The following is a 13328-nucleotide window of genomic DNA, read 5'->3' as shown; positions in this document are numbered from 1 at the left end:
TAGGAATCTTCTACGACTGTTTGTAATTTTGTAATAGCAAGATTCAGTGGCAAAGAGACTTGTTCATTAATTCCATATACCAATTCAAATGGAGACATACTTATAGACCTCTCAGGGGAAGTCATTTCCGTCCACAGTGCTTCATATAACTTCTTATGCCAATCCCGACCATTATTGCTTACCAATTTCTTCATGATGGAGATTAAGTTCTCATTGCTTGACTTGACTTGGCCATTACCTTGTGGGAAATAATCTAAAGCATGTGCTAGGGTGATTCCATTTTCATAGAAGAACATAGTGATGTCTTCAGAAGAAAAATAAGAGGCATTGTCAGCAACTATCTTGGTAGGCACTCTGAATCTCACCAAAATATGGTTCAAAAGAAAATCATAGGTCACTTGAGTGTTTGGATTTTTGGTTAGTATAGCTTCAACCCACTTAGTGAAATATTCAGTTGCTGTTACAATAAACATATGCCCTGCACAAGATATTAGACTTATAGGTCTAATGAAATCGATGCCTCATTGTTTAAAAAGGTTCATCAATAACCACTAGTCTAAGAGGTAATGTACCTAATTGAGGCTTGTCTATGAATAGTTTCATTTTTCACAACCCTTGACATAAAAATAAGCATCTTGGAACATACCAGGCCAGTAAAAACAATTTCTCAAAATTTTAAAGCTGTGACTGAAGAAGAAAAATGACCTCCGCACATTTCTTCATGGAATGTCTTGAGTAATTGCTTTTGCTCAACTTCATTGACACATCTCAGATAAGTTCCATCTATCCCCTTTTTGTATAACACATCTTGAGCAATTACATATTTTGCATCTTTTAATCTCAAATCTCTTCTCTCCCTAGGAGTCATTCCTTCAGGACAGTCTCCATATGTTAGGTAATATGCTACTCTGGAAAACCATGAGTGAGGAGGCATACTAACAAAACTTGAGGTGATTCTTCTTTCTCATTTGTAACAACAATGTTTTCAACAATCAACTTACACGAACCTTTCCCTCTCACTAAGCTTGTTGGCTTTATATCAATATCATATTCCTGTAGTTTAACCACCCAAGTAGCCCTTTTATTTAGTCCTACATCTTGCTGAGTCAAAATACTTTTCATAGTACTTTCAGGAACATAAACATCAGAATGAGAATGTAGAATGTAGTACCTAAATTGTTTAACAACTTTTACTACTGCAAAGGCTTCTTTCCCAATGAGTAAATATTTTAATTCATGCTTTTTCAAAGGTACACTCATGAATGCAATAGGGAATTTGTTGCCTTGATTATTTTTTTGTGTTAAGATAACTGACAACATATGCTCAGATGCATAAAAATAAATGATGAAATCTTTTTTAAAATCCAAATTGACCAAAGTGGGAGCTAGAGCAATAGATCTCTTAATCTCTTCAAATGCTTTCTTACCTTCTCCATTCCAATTGAAAACTTCTTTCTAACTCATCATTTTTATTATATCTTTGGTGAGTTCCACAAAATTTGGTACGAAAGCCTGAAGAAAGTTAACTTGGCCAAAGAAAGATTCAAATCCACTCCTATTCACCAGAAGACTTAGTTGATGGATTACTTTCACCCTTTTAGGATCTATCTAAATTCCCTTCTTTGACACAATGTGGCATAATAATTCCCTCCTTCAACAAATAAAATTGACTTCTTGGCATTCAGAGATATCCCATGTTTCTTGCACCTCTAAAGTACCATAAATAGATCTTTTAAATGATCTTTCCTTCTCTTAGAGAACATTGTTAGATTATCCAGATAGATTACAATAATTTTATCCCTTAGATCTTTAAAAGAAGAATTTATGGCTCGTTGGAATGTGGCACCAATGTTGATGAAACCAAAAGGCATCCTATTGTAAGTGAATGTACCATAGCAAGTTATGTAAGCTATATTATGTTGATTGGCTTTAGCTACACTGATTTGGTTATAACTTGAAAAACCATCAAGCATTAACATCATTTCTGCTCTTGCTACCTTTTCTAACAAGTGTTCTATTATGGGGAGTGCATAGTTATCTTTGAGACTGGCTTGATTTAGATTACATAAATCCACACAAATCCTTATTTCTCCATTTTTCTTCTACACTTGAACAATGTTAGCCACCCAAGTAGAGTGATGAAGAGGGTAAATAATTTGTGCTTTGTGTATCTTTTCTACTTCTTTGAAGATAGCCTCTGAAACTTTAGGGTTGTAACTTTTCAACTTTTGTTTAAAGGGAATAACTTCTGGTTTCAATGGGATAGAATGTCTATACTCCCCATTCTTGAAGTTTTTAAAATCATCATAACTCCAAGAAAAAATGTCCTTAAAACCAATTAATAATGATATGAGTTTATCCTTTTCTTCTAAGGAATAAGTTTTCCCAATGGAAATCCATTTATGATCATCACCATCTCCAATGTTAATCTTATCATACTCTTTTTTCACTTTAGGGTTTGGTCCTTTCTTCAGTATAAAACCCTCGCTCTTCTGTGAGAAAATATTTTCAAGGGAAACCAATCCACGAGGAATTCTATTTCCCTTTAATTGAACTATCTCTTGCTCACTAGAAAAATCCAATTGTTCTTCATCTAAAACTTTCGAAGAACCTTTAAAATAGGACTCAAAAAAACATCCTACACAAGTTATGACTTGTTCAATTTTCTTATCATTATCAAAGACTTGCCAATGATTTACATTATCTGGCACACTAGGCCGATAGACCATCTCAATCTTGTATTGTCCCGATTGAACTCTAAGTGCAGAAGAAGTAATGAAGTTGACACTTCCAGTAAGTTTACCTTAGAATTCTCACTCCTAGGGATTGATTTGATATTAAATGCATCAATAAATTCAATACTGTCCCATATTAGATTTTGGTACTGCTTCAGATGCTCATTTTTTATAGCACAAAGACCTCTAACCTACTTTACAATTAGTTCAACATCTCCCTTCACCATGAGTGATTTTATTCCCTTTAGCTTTTCTTTATGCAATCCCAAAAGGAGAGATTCATATTTAGAAGTATTATTAGTATTAGGAAAATCCAATTTGAAAGTGTATCAACACGTTTCCTTTAGGGGAAATTAAGACAACACCTACTCCTGATCCACAACTAGACCAACTTCTATCAAACTCCATATTCCACATTTCTTCCTCTTTCAGTTGGTCTACCTCTTCTTCATATTGAATAAATTAATTACCAAATTGACATTCTTGATACAAGATGTGAGACTTTGGGTCATCTAAAGGGAAAATTGTTTATTTATTCTTTTCTTTGGGAGTCAAACAGAATTTCTTACTACCCACAGGAATAATTTCCTAAGACCAATCCATCTTTATCTCACCGCCCATATCTCTGCAATTTTTTTGACTAAGTAACATCCCATAACTCACTAGTATCTTGGCTACCAAGATAGTTAGTTTCAATCTCTTATTTGGATATGCCACTAAGACTACCTGTGCATCCTTCACCTAGCCTATCAAAGGTACTTGTTTACCATCCATAGAGTAGCATTTCCCATAATTCTTGGTAAGAGTCAGACCTAGGGCCTTTGTGATAGAGGAAGGCATTATATTATCAGACACACTAGAGTCTATGATGCAATTACTAAGCTTCCTTCCATTTAGTAACAAAGAGATACAAAAAAGGATCAGGTTTTCTGTCTTGACTATCTATCTCTAGGATCATTAGATTTTCAAGGTTTGTGGCTTATTCTAGGATATGTTCATTTGTTGGGGCATGTGTCTTGGTAGAATTAGAGGTTTCCCCAATGAGTTGTGAATTATTACATGATTCACCTTTGACAAATTCCACTAGTCTATCTAATTCCTTAGGGTTTGTTTTTAAATAATCAGTAGTAGATATAGTAATAGTAGAAGATTTACAAAACTAAATTATATCAAAGGAAGTAGAAGAACTTTGATTTGTGAAATTTTTCTTAGGAGGAACATTTTCCATACCTTTGCAAAATCTCTGGTAGGTTGAGATGAATCCTTTGCTTTCATACCTTGTGAACTCAAGCCTATATCAGGAGAAAATTTGGATGCCATTTGACCTCTAGTCAACATAGAACATGAGTGATCATTTGTGGCTAACAAAAAATCTCCATTTCAATCAAAATCAAAATCATATTCTATAAAAATTGTGTGTGAGGTACTTGTTTCAAGTGGGTTTGATTCTACTTCAGTAACAATTCCATGCCAACCTTCAGTTTCTTTCATTTGCAAATGCCTTTGCAAGTTTGTACATGTTTCACCATCATGATCCATGGTAAGATGAAAAGAACACATCACCTCTTTATCGAGAGGAGCTTCAATCTGCAACTTATTCTGAGGACTAGGTAGCTAATAAGTACCTCTTCTTTGCTACATAGGAAAAGTGTTTTGCTGAGATTGATTCTAATATTGGTTTGGGTAAACACTAGGTCTACTGTGTTGTCTTTTTAGGGTGATAACATCGCTAACTAAACTAAAAATTATGTACTGGTGGAGGTTTGAGGATTTGAGGTTTGAACATCTCTTCTCCATTTTCTTGCAATTATCAAGTCATCTTCTAATTCGATGGCTAATCTTTGAGCAACAGCCAAATTAATCGGCACATTCCTTCTCATATGGAAAGAGATGTCAGGGGGCATTTCTCCTATAAAGAATTCCTTCCAATTTTCATCATTTGGTCTTGAAGTCATGGGAATCCTTTCTAAAAGCTTGTTATAGTTAGCCACGAATTCTCTGATGGGCTTGTGCATATCTTTCTTGAGTTGAGATAATTGGATAAGAAGAGAATTTCCATCACTATGGGTTTTAAAATGTGCTTCAAAAGCACGAGTCATGGTATCCAAATTAGTTATAAAGGCATGGGGAAGATAGTTAAACCAATTGGTAATTGTATCAGTAAATGTTTGGACAAAGAGTTAGACAACAACATCTTCAGTAGGGACATCTATAGTTCTGTAGGCTTCTTTAAAAGAGCTTAGATGATCTTCAACTAAAACTTTACCATCTCCACTAAATTTGGGCAACAAATCTTTGGCACCCTTGGGCATGGCTCCAAGGTTTGCTCCAAGTTGGAGAGGTCCATTTTGTTGGCCCTAAAAAGCCATAGTTGGTAGGACGATGTTCAGAGATTGGATATTCAAAATGAAGGAGGTAACACTAGTAGGAATATCAAGAGCTTGTAGAACTCGGGAAGGTTGTGATGGTGGTGGGGAATTAGATCTACTTACTAATTGTACTTTCTTTTTTCATTTGTGAGTGTGATCAAGTTTAAAATCAGTCAATTTTAAAGCTTCAAAGTCATCATCAGTGAAACATCTTTCTCTATTTGCTCTGGTGAATCTCTTTTTAGCCAAATTTCTTGGCTTTTCTTATTTAGTTCCTTATTGGCCCTTGAGCCAATCTATTCTCTACTGCAACATCTTGAATTGCAGGAACTCCTCTCAAATTTTCACCAATCTCCTCTTCTCTTTCTAGTGTTCTAGCTACTTGGAGGTATTGTTGATTTTTTTCCCTTTCTCTCGAAGCCACTACATTCAAATCAGATATGATATCTTCCTGGGTGTCGTTAAAGCCAAGATTGGGTTGAAGAACAATAAAGATATCATAATGCAAGAGTACCATATTGGAGCATAATATCAACTTCTTAAATAGTGAAATACTAGATCTTCTTCGATCGATTCCCCAGTAGAGTCACCAAAAATATATTGGTGGATAGATTTGTCTTCTAATAAAAAGAAAAAGAAAGAAACTTCTATGCCTAAATTCACAAGACAAATGCAAGCTTCCAACAGTTGAGGAATCTTGATTTCTTCAATTCCTCTCTAGATTTTAGTAAGGTTCAACTTCCTTATTAGATCTTTAATAAAAACTATTTTTTAAATTTGAATTACTTTTAAGCCAAAAGTATTAAGGCTTCCCGTCTATTCTTAGATAGGGGGATGATTTGATAAACAAGAATTGAATAAACAAAAATGCATACCACAGAGAGAACTCACAGTTCCTCTATCAATCACTTCTTGAAAACATTCAAAATAATATTCATCTAATATGGAAAGAAACATCCAACATCAAAGGAATTTTGACGATTCAATACTAAATCAATAAAGAACAAATTCAAAGCATAACATCTTCGAACATTTAAACATTTTCCTTTTCAAAAGAACAATATTGTTAAGATATAATACTGGAAATTTAAAACATTTGCATAGTTATAAAAAATTAGATAAAATTGGTCACAGTATGATAACCATATAAAATTGCCAACCCTTAGTAGTATTGAGTTTCAAACTTAAATAGGAAACTATTTAAGAATCTCCCTGAAAACCCAATTCGTAGATAATTAAAAGTAGTTATAAAAACCAACATAAGGGTACACAAACCCAGAGTTTGACTTTTAAAAATAGAAACTGATTTTTTTTAAAGTATTTTAAAAGATAACACTAATCATTCGCTGATTGGTTAAGCGGTTCTTCTTCTTCCTTATCTTCAACATCACCCTACCCATGTGCTAGCTTCCATGTGAAGGCATTCATGAATTCAACCATAGTAGTTGTATTCAAGCTCTTGATGCTTTGTAGTCAATTTTTCCAAATGTCTTCATCCAACTTCATCTTATTCACGATATCCAGGTAACTAGGAAGTCATAGAGTGCACATGCCTGACATTACTTCACTTTTGGCCACCTTGGAGAAGTCAAATAATGTGAGATCAATTTTATCCTTTATAGTCTTCATGCGTTCTTCATGTTGTTTGATCATGATCTCTACATCAAAACCTCCTTCTTTAAGAGGGTTGGAAAAAGCTAAGCTGATGGATTGAAAGTCCTTGCTTACATGCTCAAGCAATTTTATGAATTCTTTTTCACATGATTGCATCCTAGAGATAACAGAGGTGTAATTGGATACCCTCCAACCTATATTATTCCTCAGAACTTGAATCAATCCTTTTTCCAAATGTTTTAGTGGGTTCTCCTTGAGGAACTTTTCTAGTCTGAAATCTTCCACTTCTAACAATTGGATCACCATTGTTGAGAATTTCTTGACTTCTCCTTTCCAAACCAGAGACTGAATACATGATTTATCAAGTGTGATTCTAGCCAGAGAAACAATCTAATGCAAATTTTGCATGAGTTTAGCAACTTGGTTTGTTACTAGGCTTATCCAATTGAAAACTACAGACATCATCATTTTCCCTTTCTTTAAATCCTCTAATAGTTGTTGATTTTTAGGAGCACTAGAATCAAAGGCAAGTTGTGATTGATTACCAGGGACTGAACTGTGACCTTTCAGTGAATTTCTATATTTGGCCATTGCATTATTATTAGCTTCTAGTTTCTTCTTTTCAATCCCATCTTTCTATGGCTAAAGCACAATTTTCTTGGTAGATGTTTCTACCCAGTGTTCTTTTGTTTCATAGTTCATTATCCCCAAATCTGTGTGTGTGTGTGTGTGTGTGTGTGTGTGTGATTTCAAAGTTACTTAGGTCAAACTTATTTGTTCCCTCTTTTTGATTGTAGGTGGCTACCTCAGCTATAATTCTCCTTGTTGCATTATCAAAGGGTATCTTGGCTGTGCTTTTAGTCCTCTTAGGTTTGGGGGCCTTGTTGGTATATTTTCTCACAATGTCATCAACAGGGAAAGAAACTAGAACTAGACTCCTCTTCCTATTTACTAAAGCTACAAGCCAGTTAGGAGTGGTAACATCTTGTTGTGACTCAGTACCCTTTTCAGGAGTGTTCACAACTTGCATCCTTGGGGGAGATGAATCCAAAGTCATTTGAACTCTCTGGTTGTTATCAATAAACTCACCGCATAAGTCTTTATCTAACTCACCATCTACTTGGATCACCTGATGGAGCTCTACTGGTACTGATATTTTATTTCTCTTTCAAGAACAAGCCTTTTGCACAAGAGGGGGATTATGGATCTTCTTCTCAGAGATCCTTGATGACCTTTTGTTATTTGCAATTGTAAGAGAAACATTAGAAATAGGGTCAATCTAGTCACTAATACGTGTGTCCTTTTTCATTCTCATCCAAGAATTTGTCTCTTAAATCACATTTGTTGTTCTTTCAAGGATATTATCCTCTTCTTTAAAATTCCAATCTATAGCAATTGTGTTATAACTTGCAGGTTCAGTTTCTTGGGTAGTTGGGATATCTGTTCTATCTTCTTCTATGTCTGTTATATCTACACCCAGTTTCAATTGAAAAAGATGGAGTTGTGTAATAGTGAACTTGGATAAGTCCCTTCTTTCCACCTCTAACTCATTTGCACAATCCTCCCAAAAATCTTCCACATTAGGGACATGCACAATCCTTGCATGAGTGTCAAATAGGCTATGGATAATTCTTTTGCTATCAAAATCTGGTCTAGCCTGATAGGAGCAAAAACCAAATTTAACCAAGTCGGAGCTTATACACACTGCATCTTCTATGCTTCCACATGTCAATTTTCCTAGCTTAAGAGGGAAAATAATATCACAAGCTTCTTTAGCTAATAATTATTTTTATTACAACAACTAATTGTCGAGCTACCTCTGCCAGAAAAAAATAGTCAAGGGAAAACATGGGAAGGCATATAGGTTCTTCATCAAAATCTCCTACTCTCAGATAAGTAAATCTCAAGAATTGGATATATATGCTACTGAAGGATTGAATGAGCTTTTGAGATTTATGGGACAATCTATGGTGCAAGGGGCTTTTCATATCAAAACACATCTTTCCAGGAAAGATGTCATGGACCCTTCTAAAATCTTCCAAAACCTTATCTTTATGCAATAAGGGACAATAGTTATATATGGTAATATTCTCAGTCCAGGGTTCATGAGGCAAATGCTATAAATCTTGAGTGGTAGCTAGCATGTACATCAAATAGGACAACATGAAAGAGTTCTTTTTCAAATTGAGAGCCTCTTTCAATTGATCTCTGAGAGAGCTAGCTATTAATTCTACACAGTCTAGAAATTGTGAGCCCTTTAACACAATTTGAATATAGAAATACATCCATTCTTCAAAAACAAAGACATCGGGAGACCCACAAATTCTATGCAGTACTACCATTGTATAATGGACCTTAGTGGTCATTTGGCCTTTCTTCAAGGTTTTGGGTAGCCTAGAACCATCTTTGTAGAAAGATTCAGTCTAACTCTTTGCTATGGTGTTCCTATACACATTTGCTTGTTCTAAAAATCAACCATAAACAAGGTAGGAGTAAGGTTAACAAATTGTTGCTCTTCTAGGTGTAATAATCTAGATACAGTTTCCCTATTGACACTTAGCAAAATGCTTCTATCTTTCTTCAATATATTCCCTCTAGACACATTAGACATATGAATGCATTCTTGAATCAGTTTTGGGCAAGGGTAAGCTAGTGGGAAAGTGGAGGCCATGAGGAGGTTAGTATCCAACACCTTAGTAGAAAAAAGGTATGACAAGTCTTTCACACAATCTCTCAGCAACACTTCCCAAATCAATCCCTAATAGGTTTGTGTTAGTTACTATAGGGGATTTACATTGTAAGCTACGAGTATTCCCAAATAGGTGCAGTGTGGGCTTCATGATTTAGGAGCTTTACTTGTATTTGAAAGCAAAGAAACAACCACAAATATGCTTTGCTCAATAGGTGGGAGAAAAATAATCGGAAAGCAGAAGGTTTACTTGAAGAGCGATGACCGTTATAAATATGGAAGAGGGCTTGCTTTCTTTCTGTTTTTCCTACAACTAATTATTTCAGACAAGAAAATAAATTTTATGCCTTTTTTTTAAGGACGAAACCTTCCTTATATGCATCTCGAAAATGGGAAATGATCATTTTTTATGTGGAGGACATAAATAATTTTGGCATGCTACGAAGGTAAGGTGGCGAGACAAATTAGTGACTGACATTAAACTGAGAAGCAAGTACTTTAATTGATTACTCCCCTTTACATGTGCCATATCTTTATTTTTCGCACTCTTAAATCAAGGTTCCAACGTGATCATTTATGATGACCTTACTCTGATCATTAATTGCTTGCACTTAACTCTAAATCATGACATCACCCACTATTGTGTCATACATGACAAGGCACTCAACTATTGCATATCCTCCATGCATGAGTATACACGACATGTGAATTGGGCCCACCAAGGAACATGATCTTTGAAAAACCGACAAAGCGTTGAACTTGTGAATTGGTTCAATGGGTACAAAGAGTTCAAGGCAGCTTAGTGCTATTCGAATTTGGTACAATGAGTAAAACAAGTTCAAGGGGTACAAAGGAGACTACATTCGATACTAAGAAACTTTCAAACTTATTGCAAGATGGTTTCTGGATAAATCACTCATGATCAAGCTTTCTAAAAGGAGGACTTGGTCAACAATTAGCTTGATGAAAAGATGAATTGAAGAAATGAGGTTGGAAAGAGATCAAAATGTTATCATAACTCATTTTGCATTTGACTCTTGATAGAACCAATGGTCCAAACTAAAAATGCTTGAAGACAAGAGTAAACCAAAGGTGAAGAATAAAAATGGCGACTCTAAGAAACATGAACTAACAAGGAGGTAATGAGTTCTTGAGAGGTCATCATAAAATCTCATATAACAAAACCTTTTGGTGGGTCAAGAGCAGTAAACACTCTAGAGGATTCCAAGCTATCTAGATACTTTTCTTGCATAAGCAGACACCATTTTGAAGAAGATTTTTCATACATTTGCCAAACTAATTTGGCACCAAAGGCTTTATTTTGATTGGAGATTATGTAAACCTACCCCTCGTGTCTTGCAAGAAGCTGACATATCAGAAATATAGACTAGGGACAACTTCTTTTGTCCATTCATATTTGCTGACCAAAGAATGGTGCGAATTAATTTAAACACAATAAATAATAATTTCATTTAAATGGTCATTCATTCAAAATATGACACAATTTGAAAGTCGATAATCAACAAATATGACATTTTCTACAAATCTCTAAACAATTGTTGAATCAATATGATCTAGATAACCATTCATCCAAAATATTACACATATTTCAAAGCAAATACTTTTCAAAATAATTATTATAATCAATATTATCAACAAAATCTTGACCGTTCATCCAAAATATTCACATATTTGAAAATCCAAACCTTACACATTATTATTATCCACATAATCCACTAAATCTTTTCCATTGATCTAAAACATTATACATATTTCAAAACCAACCTCTAGCCATCAAATCATCCATCAAACATTATACATATTTCAAAACCAAAACTCTACTTTTCAAAACAATTATTGTCATCCAAACCATTAATCACATCTTTGACCATGCATCCAACATATTCCACATTTTAAAATCCACATTAGAAAAATACAATCTCTATGATGATCTTGAGTAAAACCTTGTATTTCTCTTTCCCATACGCATGTTTGAAATGAGGTACTCCACACAACAATACTTATCCCAAAGCTCAACAGTGAGGCGGCATGACCATTCAAATGCTCCACCCAAATTTGAATTTGTTCAAATTAAACCATGACTTTCATGCAAAAACATGCAGGCATTGAGAGTTGCAAATCATATATAATATGAATTCAAATATCTTGTTTTTTCCATCCAAAACTCTCATTTTCATAATCCCCTTCCGTGCAGTGTGTTCAATCTTCATCTTGAAATGGCGTTGCTGAGGAGGTCAGAAATTTCGTTCAGGAGGCAGGGATCCTCTGGGATCGTATGGGGCGAGGGTTCGAATCCCCACAAGAAATATGCAGCAGGGCCTTCTTTTGCTACCCATAATTCAAAATACTCAGAAGCACCCACAGAGGAACAGAGATCTTCTACAAAGTTATTTCAAAGCAGAAGCACTGGATCGGTTGAAACCCACACGGAGCTTTTTCATGCTCGGAAATCTCATGATACAGATTCCACCCCTGCGTCTCACAAATCTCGCTTTAGCTTTGGCAGATGGGTTAAAAGGATTTTGTCAAAACCCCATTAAATAGAATTTGAATCTCTGTAAGTAAACTCATTTGTTGTTACTGCCATGAAATATGTTTATAACTGGTTTTGTATAGATTGTATTTGAGGATTCAGTTATAACTGGTTATGTTCATAATCCTGGTAATAAGATTGAATATGATTATTTTTTGAATAATTAGATTCAAGTTTGGGCTTTTCTTGGTTCAAGATTTTTTATCATTTGGTGACTTCTTGTTCTTTGATTATGTTTTTATTTGAAGTTAAATATGAGGAAACATGATATGGGATGTTGTGATACATCTTAGTTTTCATGTTCTTATTTGAAATAAGATTTTTTTGGTTTGTTTTGTTTTATTATTGATTTAAGAGATGTGCTATTAGGGATGCGCCCAAGATATCACAGAATGGATACAGGCAGATATTTTTTCAAGTTTGTATATGATAATTGTTCTGTTGAACAGGTGATGCCATGTTCTTTGATAACATCATTTGCAAAGCTCAAAACATGGGAATATGATATGTGGGATGAAATTGAGATTTTGTCCTTACTGAATTTTCGTAGAATGGATGTATCTTAATTCTTATGCTCTCTTATTGAGTAGCAAAATGAACTGTCTGTCTTTTAATATCATGGTACAATCCAAGAGGCTAGATATAAGAAATGAAGTCCTTTGAAAGCCAACTTTGGTAGAATGGATATAATCAGGCATATTGTAAGCTTTGAGTTGTTGAGATGGCTTTGTACTAGTTTTTCCTATAGAATCTACTTAAGGACTTAACTAACAATGACCAACATAAACTTATCCTTTTGTGTGAATGGCAAAACAATCTCTCTCTCTCTCTATATATTATATTATCATTAAGCAATTTATAATGTTAATAACTAGTATTTGGAGTCATAGGAGGTGCAAGGGAACAATCGATAGACAATTTGAGACTGTGTATTTGATAATTGTTTATTTATAATAAAATTTAATCTATTTAGAATTCTTTAAATGAGTAAACTAATTAATATTAATTTATTAATATAAAATATTTGTCACGCATGATCTAAATGTAAACATTGTTTTGGTCAGTATAGTAACAATGTATCATTGTACAAAGTCTGTGTTAGAGTATTTTTTATTATCATTGATTAAAATTGATGTTGTTATTTTCTACTGGACTACTTAAAAAGAAACATAATCATATAATAAGAATGAGATTGTTTAACAAAAAATTGAAAAATAAGTACGCTTTGTGAATCTGATATTTATTTTGTATACATGTCAAATTAGTAAACATTAATTTAATACCAATACATTTGTCATAGTCATTGAATTGGAATTTTGAATTTATACTATTTCGACATGACATTGATTGTTATTGTCAAATATAAA

At 34.2% G+C, this 13328-nt stretch overlaps 1 protein-coding gene across 1 annotated transcript; it reads left to right on the top strand.

Moving 5' to 3' along the window:
- Window positions 1-11457: 11457 nt before the first annotated feature.
- On the top strand, window positions 11458-12513 carry LOC149538586 (uncharacterized). Its single transcript, XM_089802871.1, has 2 exons — window positions 11458-11985; window positions 12331-12513. The coding sequence occupies exon 1, from the start codon at window positions 11645-11647 to the stop codon at window positions 11966-11968; it is 324 nt and encodes a 107-aa protein (XP_089658997.1). The 5' UTR covers window positions 11458-11644; the 3' UTR covers window positions 11969-11985; window positions 12331-12513.
- Window positions 12514-13328: the final 815 nt, after the last annotated feature.

The sequence above is a fragment of the Cupressus sempervirens genome, chromosome 9, assembly GCF_028749045.1.
Source record: "Cupressus sempervirens isolate cs-2001-9-10 chromosome 9, ASM2874904v1, whole genome shotgun sequence".
Taxonomy (NCBI): Eukaryota; Viridiplantae; Streptophyta; class Pinopsida; order Cupressales; family Cupressaceae; genus Cupressus; species Cupressus sempervirens.
This window is presented reverse-complemented; position numbering and strand designations above follow the sequence as displayed.

What these genes read in the sequence shown, in the direction of transcription:
- LOC149538586 (XM_089802871.1), top strand. Translation starts at nt 11,645, where the DNA reads ATGGCGTTGCTGAGGAGGTCAGAAATTTCGTTCAGGAGGCAGGGATCC.